At 43.2% G+C, this 20,992-nt stretch overlaps 1 protein-coding gene and 1 pseudogene across 3 annotated transcripts in view; one reads left to right on the forward strand and one right to left on the reverse strand.

The window, feature by feature from the left end:
• Nucleotides 1–558: 558 nt before the first annotated feature.
• LOC141580845 (uncharacterized) overlaps nt 559–20,992 on the reverse strand; it is a 30,070-nt gene continuing 9,636 nt past the window's right edge. For all 3 annotated transcript variants that reach the window (XM_074383917.1, XM_074383918.1, XM_074383916.1), the window contains one exon: nt 559–17,686. In XM_074383917.1, the coding sequence (XP_074240018.1) occupies nt 17,540–17,686 (147 nt within the window). In that variant the 3' untranslated portion in view covers nt 559–17,539. The remainder of the gene's footprint in view (nt 17,687–20,992) is intronic.
• LOC120360634 (small nucleolar RNA U3) lies at nt 1,424–1,586 on the forward strand (annotated as a pseudogene).

The raw sequence follows: 20,992 nt of genomic DNA on the forward strand, positions 1-20,992 counted from the left end.
TGAACACTTATTGAATAACAAAATGTCCTACATCTTTACAAAGTCATGCATCTGATTCCTTTCTGCCTATAATTAGTCAACCTCCTCCACCATGGCCAAGTGAACATGAAATCAAATCACTGCCAGTGTTGTTGAGTTTGAAAGTCATCAGGTGCCCACTGGCTGCTCTGAGAAGCCACCTTTGCATTGTCCCCATTTTATTGATGGAGCCCTCAAACTCCTGCTTTCTTGTTATCCAATGCATAAGTTCAGCAGGGGACGAGGTGTGTCACACACATCCATCCATGGACACCAACTCTGAGATGACCACCAACCCACTTAAAGAAGAAGGAAGTTGAGCAGGTGGAGAAAGGGGAAGAGATGTCCCTGCTAGTGGGAACCCCAGTGAAGAAAATGCGGAGATGAGGCTGACAATGAGTAGGATGAAGGAGAGGAAGAAGGTGGCGGGCGGGGTGGGGGGGGAGGAGGAGGAGGAGGAGGAGGAGGAGGAGGAGGAGGAGGAGGAGGAGGAGGAGGAGGAGGAGGAGAAGGAAGATAGAGGCAGGAAAGAGGGTGGAGGTGAATGAAGAAGCTAAGGCCCCTGGTGGCAAACAGGGCACTGAAGATAAAGAAGATGGTGGTGTTGATATCATGAAGCAGAAGAGCAGGAGGATAACCAGACAGCAGAAAAGGTGAAGAAAAAAAAGGCTGCCAAGACCTGTTCTCAGAAACTAGAGAGTCACTTTGGAGAGAGAGGCTCATGGAGAGAGAGGCCCAGCCACCACAGGCAGTGCCACCTGCTGGTGACACGTTCTCCACCGCCCGCCCAAAATCACAACACAAGTTTGCAACAGGAGAGGAAAAAAGAACCAAAACTTCCAAGGACCTGTTTTTTTCTCTCTTTTTTTTAAGTAATTTTAAAAGGAGATTTATTCATATTTTTTAGTTTCCTTTTATATTTTTGTGCATATTGTCAGGAGTCAGCCATTTTTAATGATCTCAGGCGATCAAACCAGCCTCCTACTCATCCTCTATCCTACTTCTGACTTTACTTGTGATCAAGTTTGTTAGCACCTCAAAGGAGAAAAAAACCTCGTAGAAAGAAGCAGAAATAACAACTAAACAATCTTATTCTGAGCATTCCAGTAACTTTTTTTGTATATGCAGTTAGCTGTACTATAGGTAGTTGGTTTGCATGAGACTGTTAAAAAGGCCAAAGATAAAAGATGGATCGATCAATCGATCTATCTATGAAGCTGCTGTATATTATTTATTTTGCCTATTTGACAGATATGTGAAACAATGTTGTCCAATGGTGAACTGGAATTTTATTTTGCTGAGTTGTTCTAACAACAACAGCAAAGACATCAGGCATAAATCTTGTATAAGATCCACACGTGGTTGCCAAGATAGGAAATAACTAATTCAATTAAGTAAATTTAAACAGAAGATACTTTCAGGGATCATTTCTGTAGTTCAGTACTACAGAAGTTTCTCTAAACGTGTAGAGAAAAAAATGTTAAACAGGAATATATGAAGATCTCAACGTCATTCTCATTTTTATTCATCCTCTCATTAACATGAATAAAACCATTGCCCCTCTGAGTTCTTGTGGGAGGGATTAGTTCTCATGGCCTTCATACCTGGAGCTCGCTCCATGAGTAAATGTGTTTCTGGTTTAACTCTGGAAATGCTCAGACATTAGTTAAGGAACCATGGGGTACAGAGCTACCTATAAGATCTTAAATAGAAACTGCCTGTGGCCCCACCCTTTCTCTCAGTTCACATTCACTCCATCAGGAAATCCCATCAACTCTACTGATTCCTGGATCTTTTCACTGACCAGCTCCAGGGCCACGTCAGGGCTGTGGGTAATATGCAGCAGTCTGTCTGCTCCGCCCTCTCCTCTAACTTCCTTCTGCCTTTGACCCCCTTAAGTCCGTTTTGAATGCAGCAGTCGGCCAGAGCTACTCTTTTCAAATGCCAGATAGATCTCAACACTCTTGTGGCTGAAAACCTTCTGGTCCTTCCATCTCACCCTTAGGAAAGCCCAGATGCTTGCAACAGCCCCCAAGGCCCTATGAGATCCACCCTTTGGACTTCTCTGACATCAACTCCTATTTCTCCGACTGCTTGCCTCATTTCGGCCATCCTGGTTTCCTACTGTTCTTGCCCATGGTTGGTGCCTCTGCCAGACACAGTGTCTCCAGGCAGCTCCCAGGGCTGTCTCACCTCCTCGCTGGGCTCTGCCCTGACCATACTTTACTTCTGCAGCTGATTTCACCTTCCAGTTTTCTCCAAACCACCCCCACCCTTGATGCTCACTTTCCTAAAGCAGTGAACATCTTTTAATTTATTTGACAACAGACTTAAGGATGTTGACTTTCTTCTTCTCCTCACTAGATTGTACAGTCCATCAAAAGAGGGATTTTTGTCTTTTTCACTGTGCCTAAAACGGTGTCTGGCACATACAGGGCCCATAAGAAATATTTGATGAATCAGCAAATGACTAGATGCCTAACACTTGTTTTGCAAACTACAAACTAGTTAACAACTGTGATGTCTAAACTCGAAAGTGATTGGGTCTGTGAGCTACGTGCTGGGTCTTCCAGGTGACTATTGAAGCTGTTGCCAATCCCTGATGGGTCTCATTCTGCAATTACAAATTGTGTAAGGCAGCACAGCCCCGGCTTGGGCAAAGCACCTGAAAAAAAGAAGTGGCTAACACGTACACAGGAGCCAGGCACAGTGGCTCACGTCTGCAATCCCAGCACTTTGGGAGGCTGAGGTGGGAGGATCACTTGACCCAGGAGGTCAAGGCTGCAGTGAGCGGTGACTGCACCACCATACTCCAGCCTGGGCAACAGAGCAAGACCTGTCTCAAAACAAAAAAACAAAAACAAAAACAGGAGGCTAGGTGTGATGGCTTAGGCCTGTAATCCCAGCACTTTGGGAGGCCGAGGCAGGCAGATCACTTGAGGTCAGGAGTTTGAGACCAGCCTGGCCAACATGTTGAAACCTCATCTCTATTAAAAATATAAAAATTAGCCGGGTATGGTGGCGCTGCCTATAGTTCCAGGTACTTGGGAGGCTAAAGCAGGACAATCGCTTGAACCCAGGAGACAAGAGCTGACAGTGAGCCAAGACCTCTCCATTGCACTCCAGCCTGCGTGACAGAGCAAGACTCTGTCTCAAAAAAAGAGAAAAAGCCAAAATTACATGGGAAAACCATTTCCATGTAATTGATGGGATAGTCAAAATTGATGGGTAATCAAAAGTGTTTGATTATATCAAAAGTAATCAAAAAAGCATTTACCAAATCAATACAACCATTTTTCAGCTACAACATTAGTAAAGGTTTTTAAAAACTATAATAATGCTGGCAAAGGAACCAAAAAATGCACCTTTAGACCTTTAGAAAACAGAGCCCTTTGTGAACTTATTTGAAAAATGGGCCAAAAGGCTGAAGATGTTCAGAAATTAATTTGTGGAAATTTACCCTAAATGTGGAAGCATCTTTATGGACAAACATTTTATTTACAGATACATTTATAAAAGCAAAACGTAAAAGCAACATACATGACTAGCCATAAGAACAAGCAAACTATACATGGCTCATCAACTTGACTGTTTTTAGTGACTCATTAATAGTTTACCAATGTGGGAAAGCCCTAGTATCATGCTATATAACTCCCTACTCCAACAGAGTAGAGGAAAAGGCAGGTCAAATAGAAACAGAGGTAGGAGCAGAACACAGCTGTGCTCCTGGATTCTGGGTTCTCTGACTTCAGGGAGTGCCCCATCCATCTGATCCCAATCCCCAGAGACAGAGAGTGTCTTCCACTTCCATCGGAGCTGGGGATCACAGCTCCAAGGCACAGAAACCTTTGCATTTCCAAATTCTTCTTTGTGACGTCTCCTCTTAGCATCAGGAACCCATAGCACAGAGGCACCCAATGAGATCCCAGAGCTTCTGAGGGATGTGTAGGAATTAATCTCCAGAGTAACAATGTTGGAGCTCAGAAAGTGATACTTCAAAGTGAAGGCCTTAGGGGTGAAGTTTCTCTCTGATCTTCCCCTGCCTTTCTGTGTCTTGCCCCTCATTCTTCCCTGAGGCAAACCATAGAAACTAGAACTCCTCTTCCCCAAGGTGGGTCATAGAAACCAGAACCCCTTTCCCTTGAAGCCAGCTATAAAGCCTAAAAATGTTAATGTCTTGGCCAGGCACGATGGCTCATGCCTGTAATCCCAGGGCTTTGGGAGGCTGAGGCGAGAGTATCACTTGAGGCCAGTTCGAGATCAGCCTGCCCAACACCGCAAAACCCTTTCTATACTAAAAATATAAAACATTAGCCAGGCATGGTGGCAGGTGCCTGTAATCCTAGCTACTCTAGAGGCTGAGGCACAAGAATGGCTTGAACCAGCGAGGTGGAGGTTGCAGTGAGCCAAGATCGCACCACTGCACTTGAGCCTGGGTGACAAAAAAATAATATATTACTCTCATCTTCCTCCACCTTTCAATGTACCAGCTGGCCATAAATAAAGACTCTCATTCCAGAGGGGTCATGCCCTACACCAGGGAAGAAGAAATGCTGCAACCGAGAGCCAAGAAGAATCTGAACAGGCAGGCCTGGCTAGGTTTCCCCGTTCAGTTTATTACCATCAGCTCTGTTAAATCAAGTTTGGCTTAAATTTCTGTCCTAACATATTTTAAGTCTGACTTAAAGGGTTCTCTGTACATCATGAACTTAAACCTAAATGGAGTTGTAAACAGACTAGAGTCTACTCTTGTGCCAATCACTGTGCTTTGGCCAATCAAATGTGGCCAACTGCTCAAATCGCATCCAAATAAGGCAAACACCGAGCTACAAGCAATCTGCCTGTTTCTTTGTCTCACTTCTGTTTTCTGTATGTCACTTTATTTTTTCTGTCCATAAATCTTCCACCAAGGAGCTGTGCTGGAGTCTCTGAGCCTACTCTGGCTCAGGAGTCTGTTGATTCTCGAATCGTTCTTTACTCAATTAAATTCTGTTAAATTTAATTCAGCTGAAGTTGTTCTTTTAACAGTTCATACCCTTTTTATCTAATCACATTTCTATTTATGATGTATTTATTTTATTTTATTTATTTTTGAGACAGAGTCTTGCTCTGTCACCCAGGCTGGAGTGCAATGGCACGATCTCCACTCACTGCAGCCTCGACATCCCAGGTTCAAGTGATTCTCCTGCCTCAGCCTCCTGAGTAGCTGGGATTACAGGCACCTGCTAGCACACCCAGTTAATTTTTGTATTTTTAGTAGGGATGGGGTTTCACCATGTTGGCCAGCCTGGTCTCAAACTCCTGGCTTCAAGTGATCTGCTCCCCTTGGCCTCCCAAAGTCCTGGGATTATAGATGTGAGCCACGGTGCCTGGCCCAATCACATTTCTACATGGCTGTCCCTGCTTCCTTGAACCTAAATGTAAACATGGATAATTTATTCTGGAGTCTTTATCCTGAAGCCTCCTATGCCACGTGAAACTATGATCAAATAAATTGGTTGTGCTTTTTTCTTGGTAACCTGTCTTTCTTTACAGGGGTGTCAGCCATGACCTTTAGATGGGGAGGAAAGGGACCACCCAGTCTGTCCTTGCAATCTTCACTCCAATTACATAATAAATAGAAACAAAAATGTAAGAATAGAAGTACAAAAAGAGAACACACGTATCTGTAGAAAAGTAAAGCTGAATTCTACAAAAAAAGTGCAAAAGAATAGGATTAAGTGGGTACATAATTGATGTATTTTGATGGGCGTAATTTGGCCCGACAACCGTTTTCTAGTGGGAGCCTGCCATACAGATAAGTCCAAAAATAGGTTATTTAAGATGTGTTCTAAAACACCATTCCCACTACAGTATATATTTTTTTGACATACCCAATCCCATCATGTTGCCTTTACATGGTAAAAGAGCTGGACCAGCTCTAGGGAATTTCAGCAGAATAAATCACAAATCTGATCAACTTCATATGTGAATGTGGAAATGAGAGTTCATCATCACACCCAGTAGCCTAACAGGCCTTAAAACTTGGAATGCCACAGGATGTTGTTCTCCCCCCATCACAGACATATTTCCTTTCACTTCCAATCAATCTGTTGAATATCACCAAAGAGAGGAAGAAAGCAGAAAAAGAGAGTACTGTACTCTGTCATCCAGGGTTACAACGTGGTTCTCCAGAGGCAATAGAAGACTTGCTACTTTTCAGAATAGAGTTCTTACAGCCAGTTCCTCCAAAGTTCTTATGGTTTCAACATCAATTCTCTGACATTCACTGAGTGTCCTACAATTCAGTTCTGATATTATTTGGAGTTACTGTCAGATCTCACAAATTAAGGGCTCAGTCCCACAAAACTGCCAGTGCCAGTAAGGTTCCCAGGCTACCTGAACTTCTACCAGGCTGACTACAAATTCAGGAGTTTCTATGACTGCTTTAGGTTCAGCAATAGACTAGAGTGACTCACAGAACTCATCAAAGCACTGTTTTTATGATTCACATAAAGTTTCACATAAAGGATACGCCTCAAGAACAGCCAAATGGAAGAGATGCGTAGGACAGGTATGGGGCTGGTGGCTGGGGTGTGGAGCTTCCGTTCCCTCTCTGGGCATGCCATTTTCCCAGCACAACATGAGTTCACCAACCCAGAAGCTCCTGGAAGCTTGTTACTCAAGAGTTTTTATTGAAGTGTCATGACTTAAGCATGATCAGTTAAATCATTAGCCATTGGCTGGGTATGGTGGCTCATGCCTGTAATCCCAGCATTTTGGGAGGCCAAGGTGGACAGATCACTTGAGATCAGGAGTTTGAGACCAACCTGGCCAACACAGTGAAACCCCATCTCTACTAAAAACACAAAAATTAGCCAGGTGTGGTAGTACCTGCCTGTGATCCCAGCTACTCAGGAGGCTGAGGCAGGAGAATCGCTTGAATCCAGGAAGTGGAGGTTGCAGTGAGCCAAGATCACGCCATTGCATTCCAGTCTGGGTGACAGAGCAAGACTATATTTCAAACAAAAACAAAAACTAAACTAAGTAATTAGCCTCTAGTGACTGAACCCAATCTCCAGTTCCCTTCCTCTCCACAGAAGTTGAGGGCTAGAGTTGAAAGTTCCAACCCTCTAATCATAAGCTTGGTCTTTGTAGTGTGGCCAGCCTCTCTCTTAAAACTATTTAAGGGCCCACCTTGATTTGCCTCATTAGCATAAACTTAGTATGATCAGAAAGGATTCATGATTAACAAAAGACATTCCAACTACTCAGAAATTTCCAAGGGTCTTTGATGCTCAGTGTTAGGAGTCAGCGATAAAGACCAAACATATTTTGTATTATACCATAGTTCTGAAATGTGTTTTCTGGGTAAATCTCTTTATTGCAGTTTCCCTAAATGCATCCTGAAGCTAACATATTTAACCTCCTTGCCAACTGTGCCCCAATTCTGTGTGCAAAGGATGCCCCTCCATGTGTGTACACTTAGTGTGTTTCTTGATTCGTTAATTGGTTAACAGTGGTATATGCTGCTTACCCAGAATGCTGCTTGTGTCAGTGAAAGCCATTGCAAGAATCCCAGAAGACTCAGCGCTCTTGGAGAGTTCAATCAATTAGCACAAGGATAAGAAGTGACTGTTCCCAAACTAGTGGAGTTTGTCCAGCTCTTGCAAGAGACACCTGACTCAGTTTTGCTTAAAGGGGATTTACTGGGGGAAAAAATGTCTAATCCTTTCCACTGACACTGAAGAAAGGAAGAAAGCCGAGAAATCGAGCAGAGAGAGAGAAAAAAAAACACTGCCAGGAAGCGTACTAGGAGCAGTAGCTGAAACTCACAGAGAACATCTTCGTAGAGGCCAAGCCCCAAGTTTCAGCCGTGTGCAGACCAGTGCAATAAGAGTTAACACAAATAGGGTCAATACAATAATGGCTAACAATTACTGAGTGATTATTAATCACTAAGCACAATTTTAAGCACTTATAAACATTAATTATTTCATTTCTCACTACAACCCTATGAGATCTGGTCTGGCATGCCCCTGTTTAACAGAGCAAGGTCACTTATTTAGTAGCATGGCATCTGAGCCTGGAGTCTCAATCCTTACACCTTACTCACCCTCTAAGGATGGCTAGAAAATGCCTCTGCAGTTACAGTCTGAATTTTAAGCAATTATACTCAAAATGACTGAAAATAAGTGAGTGCATTTGCTTGAGAAAAGGAAGTGATCATTCAAACTCATATTTAAGGAAAATGTGTAACTACATAGGACACTTACAAAGATCTAAACATACAAAGTTAGAAAACTGAAAGAAGTGGTTCTAGGCAGGACCAAAAGGAAGGCGTTTCCCTTAGCTGTGTTTGTTTTTTTTTTTTTTTTGTTTGTTTTTTGAGTCAGGATCTCAACTCTGTCACCCAGGCTGGAGTGCACTGGCATAATCTCAGCTCACTGCAACCTCTGACTCCTGGGTTCAAGTCATCCTTCCACCTCAGCCTCCCAAGTAGCTGGAACTACAGGCACATGCTACCATGCCCGGCTAATTTTTAGTGGAGACATGGTTTCACCATGCCAGCCAGGCTGGTCTCAAACTCCTGACCTCAAGCAATCTGCTCGCCTCAGCCTTCCAAAGTGCTGAGATTCCAGGCATGAGCCACCATGCCCAGCCCTTAATTGTGCTTCTTAAATACACCTCCAATTTGAGCATGTTAGCAGTCTCAGCCCCCTCACCATGTAATGCCCTGAGCCACTTCAGGACTCTGCAGGGTTCCCACCAGCAAGAAGGCCCTCACCAGATGCAGTCCCTCAACTGTGGACTTCTCAGCCACCATGCTGTAAGAAATAAATTCTTTTTCATACACACACACACACACACACACACACACACACACACACACACACATAAAATATTTATCATATATATTATATATATTTAAATGCCTCCAGTTCCGTATGGGAAACTAATATAATTAATATCTCTAATACCCACTTTAAATAATAATTTAGCAAATAACTACAGTTCATTTCATACAAGTTTTGGACTTTCAGCTAATTCTTTCTGCTATCATTTAGAAGTCCAGAATAAAGAATCCACTTCCAACGAGCATTAAATTTCAGTATCAGAACCAGACAAACCAGCCTAGGCCAAAAAAAAAAAATGAGCCCACTGAAAGAACAACGCCTTAACAAAGCTCATTTCCATCTGAAGGTGCTTCCCTGTGTCACTTTTGCAGCCTTATCTCTTTGATCCCCACAATAAAAGAGCAATAGGAATGATATTGTTATTCTTATTGCTTAAAGAAGAAAGAGGCCCAGAGTTGTGATGGGCTAGACCTAAGTTCCCACAGCTAACAAGTCCTGAAGCTGAGATCAGAATCCAGACTCTTCCATTCCTTCCATAACTCTGACCCATTTTAGTGATAATTTCCCAGATTTTACATTAACAAGCATCAAAGCTCACTGGCTTGGCCTACCCTCTGGTGACTTATCAATGAGTAGTGAAATGTTCCTAATGAGGACTCAGGTAAGAAGCTAAAGCTTCTAGAACAGACATAGAAAATCTTTTTATTTTTTTTGAGACAGAGTTTCATTCTGGTCACCCAGGCTGGAGTGCAATGGCACGATCTCAGCTCACTACAACCTCGATCTCCTAGGTTCAAGTGATTCTCCTATCTCAACCTCCCAAGTAGCTTGAATTACAGGGTGCACCACCATGCCTGGCTAATTTTGTATTTTTAGTAGAGACGGGGTTTCACCATGTTGGCCAGGCTGGTCTTGAACTTCTGACCTCAAGTGATCTGCCCACCTCTGCCTCCCAAAGTGCTAGAAGTACAGGCGTGAGCCACTGTGCCCGGGCTTGACCTAGAAAAATCTAATAGAAAGGTATAAATACCTGTCATTTTTTTCCTCTCTTTTCTTTTTCTTTCTTTTTTGGAGCACTTAGAATGTACCAGGCACTCTGAAAAGTACTTTATATATATTCTACCTCATTTATCCTTAAAACATCACTGTGAGGGTCATAGTATTAGTTCTGTCTTAGACGAGGGAGCTGAAGGTTAAACAGATTGATTTACCAAGGTAACAGTGAGTAATCCTGTATGATGGAGAGGTACATGTTCAGGTCTAGAACTCATCACAGCCAAATGAATCCAGAGACAGGAACTCTACAGGCTGTCCTTGGCATGAGCTGGTGATCATGCACTCAATCTGCCTTCTCTGTGCATGGCTGTCCACTGTCCCTCTCCCCTCACCTGCCGCCTCTGAATGACTAGGTTATCTCTCCGTTGACATCTTCTCTTTGATGCAGAAATCCCATTTGGCATTTGGGAAGCCTGGTATTCTTTTTTGGGGGTGGGTACGGGAGGAGGCCTAGTATTCTGTTACTTTTCAAAAAGAGCGTGCTTCTGAGATGTCTCCTCCCCCAATGTAGAAGGATCAACAAGTCAAAAGCTGTTTAACTCTTTTAACGCCTAAAGGAATGTTAATTGAGACTTACAGTGGGGCACCAATTTAAGAAAAATACTATTTTCATGCAATATTTTTTAAAAATCAAAATTAATGCCAAAAAAATCCACAAAATTCAAATAAAGACAGGACCCAAGAGTATACTTGCAGGACTCAACTCACTTCCCTTACCCCAATCTTAGCCCTGTTGGATGCTATCCATATTTCAACACTTGACGTATTTTTCAAGTGAATTTTTTTTTGCATTAATTTTGCCTCCCCCTTTTTTTGGAGATGGAGTCTCACTCTGTCCCCTAGGTTGGAGTAGAGTGGTGCACTCTCAGCTCACTGCAACCTCTGCTTCTTCAGTTCAAGCAATTCTCCTGCCTCAGCCTCTCTAGTAGCTGGGATTACAGGCTCCTGCCACCACGCCCATCTAATTTTTGAAGAGACGGGGTTTCACCATGTTGGCCAGGCTGGTGTCGAACTCCTGACCTCAGGTGATCTGCCCACCTCAGTCTCGCAAAGTGCTGAGATTACAGACATGAGCCACTGTGCCTGGCTGCCCATTTTAAAGATGGCATTCAGACATTTATGTTGATGACTGAGTTTACATCTCACTCATTTCTACCTATCCTGGTCCTGGACTGGGTTCATGAACAGAATGATGGTCAGGTGCAGTGGCTCAAAGTAATCCCAGCACTTTGGGAGGCTGAGGTGAGAGGATTTTTTGAGCCCAGAAGTTCAAGAGCAGCCTGGGCAATATAGCAAGACCCCATCTCCACGAAAAATAAAAAAGATAATAATTAGCCAGGAGTGGTGGCATGTACCTGTGGTCCCAGCTACTCAGGAGGCTGAGATGAGAGGATCACCTGAACTAAGGTGGTTGAGGCTGCAGCAAACTCTGATTGCACCACTGCACTCCAGCCTGGACTGGAACAGAGCAAGATCCTGTCTCAAAGAAAAAGGACAGAATTATGACAGTGGGCCTTGATTTCTACTGGACCTTTTTCCCATGTCCTTCCCTGCTTCCTTCACACATCAGTTGTTCTCTGCCGGCCCCACCAGAAGAGTGACCAGTGATCACCTAGTGCTCACAGTTTACAGCTGGGCAGCGTCTCACGCCACCAGGCCCTGGGAGAGATGGAGGAAAGGAAAAGTCTTCTCCATTTTCCACCAGAGCTGCAGGAGGAGTTTGGCTTTCTTCTTCTTAAGGACACTTTTTCAAACATACATTGAGTTATGTGCCAGGAGAAAAGTTCCTATCTTGAACCCTCGTATCAGTGCTGACATGTAATTCTAATTATTGAATTCCCATCACTGCTTCTCTAATGCAGTGATTTTCAGTCTTTAAAGACACAAATCCCTATGCCCAAGCTGCTCTCAGATCGATGAAGTAAATCAGTGCCTCCAGAGGCAACAGCCTGGCATCTGCACTGGTTGCAGCTTCCTCGGTGACTCCAATGTGCAGGCAAGGTTGAGAACAGTTGCTTTAGAGAAAGACTGGGCTTTGCTTTTCTTCACTCAGGTGGTTGTGACCCTTCCTAGAGGACAATGGCAGGAAAGGCTGCAGAGTCTGAGGGAGCTGGTTCAATTTCCTGGCTTTCCCACTTACTGACTTTGTGACCTTGGACAAGATAGTTGACTTTGATTTCCTCAACTGTGCTGTAGACATAATAACGGAATCTCCCACTTGGACTTGTTTGAAGGAATCAAGCCAAGGCATCTGAAACACCTGGCATGGTGCCTGGTGGGCATGTGTACACTCATGCTCCCCAACACACAGCGTGAGCAATTACCTTTGGCAATTATGAAGCCCTTATTCAAACAAAATGATAGGAAGCCCAATTACTAAATAGGCAAAGGCGGAACTGCTCTGTTTGAAGGTGAGAGTAGGGACAGACACAGGCCCCATTCTTGTTTTCTTTCTTTTTAAGAGAAAGGGTCTCACTCTGCTGCTCAGGCTGGAGTACAGTGGTGCAATCACAACTCACTGCAGCCTCAAACTCCTGGCTTAAGCAATCCTCCCCGCTCAGCCCCCCAGGTAGCTGGACTACAGGTGTGCACCACACTCAGTTGTATATATACACACACACACATATACACACACACACACACACACACACACACACATATACACACATACGTTCACACACACACACACACACACACGTTTTTGTGTAGAGATGGAAGAAGTGGCGACTTCTCACTATGTTGTTCAGGCTGGTCTCGAACTCCTGGCCTCAAGGGATTCTCCTGTCTTGACATCCCAAAGTGCTGGGGTTACAGGCATGAGCCACCCTGCCCAGGCTTTTCCTAGGATGCTCTGCAGATCCTTACAATCCTAGGAAATCATCTGAAGGCCATGATGTCAGGCATGTAGCAACATTATGGACTCAATGTTTGTATTTGGGTGGGATTTTTTTTTGAGACAGGGTTTTGCTCTGTCGCCCAGGCTGAAACACAGTGGTACAATGATCACTGCTCAATGCAGCCTCAAACTCCTGGACTCAAGCCATCCTACTACCTCAGCCTCCTGAGTAGCTGGAATTACAGGTGTGTACCTGTAGAACAGGTGTGTAAAAATCAGCCTGGATAATTTTTAAAACATTTTTTGTAGAGATGGGGATCTTGCTATGTTGCCCAGGCTGGTCAGGTGACATTTTATGCTTCAGAACTGCTGCAGCCTATTTCCCACTGCCTAGTGACAGGCATCTGCCAGCCAGCTGGCTGGCGGGGCCCAGGGACCACTCTGTGGCCACAGGAGTGAGCAGAGGAGGGCTGCTCAGCCTAAGTGGCCTTCTGGCTGCAGGCTGATCAGTGGAATAAGCCACCACTAACTGAGCTCACTGACCCACCCAAAAGGCACTGCTATAAATTCCCAGTCTCCCAGCTGGATAAATGTGTCTGTTTGGTTTTTAGGTGTGGGGTGGTGGCTAGAGGCTGGAATGTGTTTCCTAAGTAGGAGAATATTTAAGTGCCCTGTGTAGGAAGACCCTCGGGGCATACTGGCTTGGCAAGGAATACTCCTTCTGGGAAAGAACAGCTTGCCTGTTTTCCCTTTTGGGAACAGCTGTGCTTTATTCGTTTCCTGAGCAGCATTGATTGTTTCTACCGTATGCTAAAACCTAACAGGTCAAAAATCTCAGTCCAGTTCACAGACCTCTGCCAGCCTCAGGTTGATTAGGAGGGTGAGGCAGAAGGTGCAGGCTGAGATCAGCATGAGTGAAATTGGCTCTGCCTGGAGCTCATCGGTGCCACAAAATTGGCTGTATTTCCTCTTCCCATGGAGAGGCTGATATAGGCCCTGCTTGTAAGAGTGGAGCTTTCACTGCCTCCTTTCATTTATTCCAATCTCCTAGCATCTTTAATTTCTTTTTTCATAAGGGGATGTTCTTTGTACCAAGCTAACGGCTGCATAAACAACTCAACAGTGAAAGTGTTTTTTTTTCTTTTCTTTTTTTTTTTTCCCCCCTCCCTGAGCTAGAGCCCATGTCCAGAGTTGTTTGGGGAGAAAGTTGGTATTTCATACCTAGCGTTTAAAGTGTGTGCCTTCATTGTTCTTTAGAGATGCTGTTTTAGTAAGAGTCGTAGTCACTGGGCTCTTTAATTGCAAGTAACAGAAACCAACTTGTGCTGGCCTTAGCCCGAAAGGGGAATTTGTTATAGAAATAAAGGAGTGTCTCACGGAAGCAAAGAGAGGAGTGTGGCCATGTGCAGTGTGGCCTCAGGAACTGGAGAGGCATCAGGGCCTCTCTGCCTCATCTCCTCTTGGCAGCCTCGCATATGTGCTCCTAATGTCTCTCTGCTAACTGGCTCTTACTGCCAGGCTGCAGGGAGAAATGTTACTGTCACTCAGAGGGCAGAGTCATCACTGCCACTCAAGAGATGTGCTCAGAAGGACTAGCAACTCTCAGAACCGATTCTCAGGAAAAAAAACTTCAATTGGTCAGACTCCAACAGCAAGGGCCAATGGCGATGGCTGATGGCCCAGAGGGCGTCCTCACCGCCAGTCTCCTGATCTGTCAGAGGATCAGAGTTACTTGTGGGAATTTGTTTTTTTTTTAATTTAATTTTTTTAATCAATTTTTTTTTTTAACACAGGCCCAGCTCTCCCCGCTAGAATCTCTGAGTGGGGTCTGGGACTCTGTATTAAAAATTCGTCTATAGATATGGCCATGTGCAGTGGCTCATGCCTGTAATCCCAGCACTTTGGGAGGCTGAGGCAGGTGGATCACTTGAGGTCAAGAATTCGAGACCAGCCTGACCAACATAGTGAAATCCCATCTCTACTAAAAATACAAAAATAATAGCCGGGCGCAGTGGTGCTTGCCTGTAATCCCAGCTACTCAGGAGTCTGAGGCAGGAGAATCACTTGAACCTGGAAGGCGGAGGTCACAGTGAGCTGAGATCACACCACTACACTCCAGCCAGGGTGAGAGAGCGAGACTCCATCTCAAAACAAAAACAAAAACAAAAACCCCAAAAAATTCATCTATAGGGTCTGATGATAAATTAGATTTATTTTTTAACACAAATAGGTGTCTCGCTATGTTACCCAGGCTGATCTCAAATTCCTGGGTTCAAGTGATCCTCCTGCCTTGGCCTCCCTAGTGGCTGAGACTTGAGAGCCACTGAAACAGAAGTCTTTGGTATCCATGAACTTTTCTACTGAAGTCTAATGAGAACCTGCCTGTTAAGCTATCTATTTGTGGAGGCTAGACCTATATGGCTGAAGTGAGCAATTCATTTCAGTGCAAGTACACGAGAGTGGGTTGGGGAAGTCCCTACCCTACAGAGCACTGGCTGTAGAACCAGTCTAGTGGAAATCTGAGAAGCCAGCTCAGCGCTGAATCTAATATTACTACTTGAAGAGCTTCATGATCAGAACTCTTAGACAAGATTTCAGAACAGTTCTCACCATGTGAAATCTGGCTCAGTGTTAGCCAAGATCATGCAGGTGTGGCAGGTCAGGGTGAGAGTCAAGGACAGGTTTAGAATCTCTATGTTCTCACTGAGGAAAAGCAGAACTCCAATGGGAAAAGACCACCTTGGAGAATCCAGTCGTATTTTATGTTCCTGTGTTCTTATGTCTTCAACATGCTGTTTCTGCTGCTTGGTAAACTCTTGCTTCTCTTTCTAACAGCATTGATTTGTCCTTCAAGGCTTAGCTTGTGTTTCCACTCAAAGGAGCCCTCTTTGAGTCACTGGTCCACTAAGCTTTGCTTCTGTTCCTATACTGTCCTCTGTGTACTTTGGCTATATCACGGATTGCAATTATTTCTCCATCATCTCCACTTGATGATGGGTAGTTGGCAGTTTGGTAACTAGATCTACTTGTATGGGGGCCAGTGTGAACTCTCCTACTGAACTGATGCAGTGATGTGTCTGCTGACCTGGCCCCTGGCTTCCCTTCTGTTCCTCCCATCCTCCTTATTCCCACACCAAAGCCACCTTCCTTCTTTTAACAATCTCAACACCATTCCAGGATCTGGGATCACTTATTCCCTAATCACAGAAAATTTAAGGAGCTCGAGACTTGTTGCCCTGCATCCAGCATGCCACGCTAACAAGGCCATCCTTCTGCACCACGATGGATTTTGAAGACGTTTTATCTTCCTCTAAGATACCCTCACCAAATCACCTATAATTCACTTGGCATGATTCAGACGATATCCCATTTAACTCCTACGACAATGCTATAAAGAGTTTTGCAAGGAAAATTGGGAGCTCATAAAGGTTAAGTAACTTGCTGAGGTCCCACCATCAGTAAGTCTCAGAACCAGGATTTAAACCCAGATCCAACTCCAATCTCTTATAGCCTTAAACATCATGCTACACTGTAGGCCTCTTTCGAAACTTGCTTTATATTGTTAACTATCTTTCCCAGCTTATGCCTTATTTTCTCAATTAGAATTATTCAGTAAATATTTCTTTGTTGAATATAAACAATACAATTATAGCCTGTAGTCCCAGCTACTCAGGAGGCTGAGATAGGAGGGTGGCTTGAGCCCAGGAGTTCAAGTTCTGCCTAGGCAAGATAGTGAGACCCCGTCTCCAACAAAAATAAAATAAAAATAAAATCTCCAGCCAGGTGCAGTGGCTTTACACCTGTAATCCCAGTACTTTGGGAGAATGAGGTGGGTAGATCACCTGAGGTCGGGAGTTCAAGATCAGCCTGACCAACATGGAGAAACCCTGTCTCTACTAAAAATACAAAATCAGCTGGGCATGGTGGCAAATGCCTGTAATCCCAGCTACACAGGAGGCTAGCAGGAGAACTGCTTGAACCCGGGAGGCAGAGACTGTTGTGAGCTGAGATAGTGCCACTGCACTCTAACCTGGGCAACAAGAGCAAAACTCTATCTCAAAAATAAAAATAAAAAATAACAAAATAATAAAATCTCCAATAAACAATACAATTATGGATAATGTGTCACTGGACTTAACTTTTAAAAAGCTTCCAAAATTGCCCAACCTCTCATGGAATACCAAATACAGAATAATTTTCTACAACGATCTATTTAAAAGTTACTACCAAAAGTGAATCTAGGCCTATTTGCATCTCATTTGCCTGTCATGAATGATGAAAAGATTTCTCCATGATTATCCCCATCTTCCATAAGAGACATTCCTGAACTCCAAAGAATCCCAGCTTCCTCTGGGCTCTTTGTTTTAGGCCTAGCCCCACAAGCTTGGGTCTGAGAATGTGCAAATTAAGACAGAATGATGGAGTCCAGTCACAGCTCTGATTATTCATAATTGAGTCACAAAAGCCAGGCTTGAAATTGAGTGGTTGGGGAAGGGTGTTCCATACACAGGTTTCTCCCTGATATATCACCTACATAACTGAGCCACACAAAAACACACTCATCGCTTGTCTTAAAGGTGGGAGTTTCAAGAAGTCCCAAGTGCTCTAAAGTATGTCAGGAATGGTTTGCATCAATTATACATGAATAAGTAGAAATAACACCTTAAAAATAAATCAGAGTGTGAACCCCTTCCACAGTCAAGCATGGTTCCAAGACTAGAAACCTAAAGGGATGCACTTAGACATAAGAGTAGAATCAAATACAATCTATTCCAATGGCAGAGATGAAGTGTCAACTGCCAGGGAACGGCCATACCTTTCTTCTCCAGAGCCTTGCAGACTGCAGAGCATGTGCCAGGGGACATACGGTCTTACTCATGGGAACACGCAGAGAAGCTGACTCAAGCAGGTGCAGATTGAACATCCCTTCTCTGAAATGCTAGGGACGAGAAATGTCTCAGATTTAGAATTTTTTCAGATCTTGGAATATTTGCATTATATTGATACTCAGTCGTTGAGCATCACTAATCCAAAATCATGACAACACTCAAAAACCTTCAGATTTTGGGTCGTTTCTGATTCTTGGACTAGGGATGCTCAATCGGTATTACCTCCTCAAAGCATAACACTTCCCTCCACCTTTGTTAGCTAACTTTCATTCTGGATACAAAGGTCGGTGGCATCCAGGCTTCCTTCGGGGCATAAAGCCCCAGAATGCTTACAATGTGACAAATGACACTACCTCCTTGTAATCACCCCCAAAGAATAGGGAACTGGCAGATTTAAGTATGATGGGAGGATGCTCCCTAACCTGAGTGACACAAGCATAGGCTGTGTGTTGGAGGTGGGAGAGACGGTAGCAGGTGAGGAAATAAGCATGTTTGTTTCTTAATGTATAAAACTTAAAACGCTGGTGACACCTATGAAATTACTCAGGAAACTGGAACTCAAAAGAGAGGTCAGGCCAATAGATTTTAGGAACCTTTTGCAGAGATGGGAATAGATGAAACCTTGTGTGCCACAGGGAGAAATTATTGCAAAGAGGACCAAGGACACAGCATACAAAACACACTGGGTGGGGCGTTCTGGCAATGCAGCCCCAAGTTCCTTTTCTTCTCTGTACAGAGATTTCCCTTGGCCTTGAGAAATTCCTAATGCTTATCTTATTCTACTACATCTAAACTATTTCCCCCGGTGAGTTTGTTCTTGCTTTTCTAGTTTTCTGAGGTACACTTTGGATGGTTTATTTAAAATCTCTTGGCTGGGTGCAGTGGTTCACGCCTGTAACCCTAGCAGTCGGGAGGCTGAGGTGAGAGGATCACCCAAGGTCAGGAGTTCTTGACTAGCCTGGCCAACATGGCAAAACCCCATCTCTACTAAAAATACAAAATTAGCCGGGCGTGGTGGTTCATGCCCATAGTCCCAGCTACTCGAGAGGCTGAGGCAAGAGAATTGCCTGAACCCGAAGGCGGAGGTTCCAGTGAGCCAAGATCATGCCACTACACTACAGCCTGAGCAACAAGAATGAAACTCAATCTGAAAAAAAAGGAAATCTCTCTAGTTTTTGGACGTCACCATGTACTGCTATAAACTTGCCTCTCAATACTGTTTTTGCTATGTCTCACAGATTTTGGTACATTGTGTTTCCGTTCCATTTGTTTCAAGGATGTTTTAAATCTCATTCTTAATTTCTTCTTTCCCCCGTTGATCATTCAGGAGCATGTTGTTTAATTTCCACGTATTTGTTCAGTTTCAAATGTTCCTTGTTATTGATGTCTAGTTTAATTCCATTGTGGTCAGATTAAGATGCTTGATATGATTTCGATCTTTAAAAAGTTATTTTGACTTGTTTTTTGTCCTAACATCTGGTCAACCCTGGAGAATGTTCCATGTGCTGATGAAAAGAACATGTATTCTGCAACATACCTAATTTTTAAGTTTCCCCTCCTACTCTCCTACCAAATCACTAAATAGGAGAATACCAGGAAGTTGCCTATCGTACAGAATGTAGGATTTAACATAAATTTTACAACTTAAGGTTTCTTTCTATTTTACCTGTCTTTCCTGAATCTCCTGAATCATCACTAAGTTGTTGCTTGGAATTCCCACATTTTTCTCACCAGACATACAGAATGAACGAAAGTCATACTCATTGCATCCTCACTGTACTCTTTATGAATTTTAGGCAAGCTAGCAGAAGTGCCATGTAATCACTAAAACACTCAGCAGAGCAAGTGATTGGGGGTTCAGCTATCTGTACTGAAAACTGTCTCATTATACTATACTTAGTATGCACGCAATTTCAGCATGGCCCAGGACTGAGTCACTAGACTGAGGTGAGAATAATGCCAACCCAGGTGTTACTGACATTATCAAAGGAAACTCAAACAGCTCAGTGCTGGTGGGCTGATGGAGAGTCTTCTTGACATTAATGAGGCAGGCGCAGGTTTGTGTTCTATTCTCCACTATAAGAGACTACGCTCATTTTCTCAGTGCTCACTAAGGAAGTCCTAAGTATAAGAAAGAACCTTATCAAATGTGTACACACATGCACACACACATTATAATATTACCAATGAAAATGTTTTATGAACATAGAAAAATAACAGAAATTTTCAACACTTTGGACTAAAGGTCTTTATATGGGATATGTCTAACCCTAGGGGTACCCCGAAACTTTCTAGAGGCTCCCTCAGCAAAGGTAATTTCACAGGATGACCTACTTAATTTGGAATTTAAGGTAATTCTGAGCTTTCATACAGTTTCCTCTAACAAAAGCAAAACCATGGCATCCACACTATTTCTTCCATTCTACAAAACAAAGACACCACTCACCTTTCCAGCTCACTTGGCAGTGCTGCCCCACGGCGATAGTGAAGACAGAGGACAAAGCAGAAGCTTCCTACCCAGAAAGTTTCCTCAAGTCAGCTTAAGGACTTAGGGCTTTGTGACTTTCCCTGTTCTAAACTTCTATAAAGGGGGATTTAGGAATGGGGATATATGGACTTGTTAGGATATTCAAAATGTGAATATGTGGTAAAGTGAAAGTAATGATTTTTATTGAACAAATTGGCCATTTCCTTCTCTAAGATTCCTGCCAAGAAATAATTCACTCTTGGTGGAGGTCCCATCAGCAAAAAGCAGCAAGCCATCGGTAAGAAATACTGAATGCTACAAACAGCTTTTCTTGTAAGTCACTTTTTCAACAATTTAAAAACTCATCCACAGAATAATCATTGACTGGAAAGAAAAATACTCTTGGATAGTCAAAACAAAAAAAGTTTAGTGATGCTGAATATTTTAATTGTACTTGGAATAATTTTCAGAACTATCAGAATTTTCATAATGCACTGAATAAATTCATCATGCCTATAGACAAAACTGATTACAAAAAATTAAAAAACTGACCACAATCATATCGTGAAATATTTACTCCAAATACAGTCAAATGTCAATTTACTGTATCATATGAAATGAGAAATATTTACTACCTATTAATAGAAAATAAATTAGGTTCTAGCCAGCTGCCAGTTAGTTTTTAGTAGGATAACATTCCATATGAAAAATGTGATACCATTAAGTTTTGATTCCCAAATCTACCAAAAGCCAAACACCTTAGTTCAATATACATACACACCTTTATTGAAAGAATATCTTGCCTTTTATCAACCTATTTGCTTCCTAAATAACTTGTTCTTCCCACAGATGACTGTCACTAGTTACAAATAAGGGAAATTTTAAATCT

The sequence above is a fragment of the Saimiri boliviensis genome, chromosome 13, assembly GCF_048565385.1.
Source record: "Saimiri boliviensis isolate mSaiBol1 chromosome 13, mSaiBol1.pri, whole genome shotgun sequence".
Taxonomy (NCBI): domain Eukaryota; kingdom Metazoa; phylum Chordata; class Mammalia; order Primates; family Cebidae; genus Saimiri; species Saimiri boliviensis.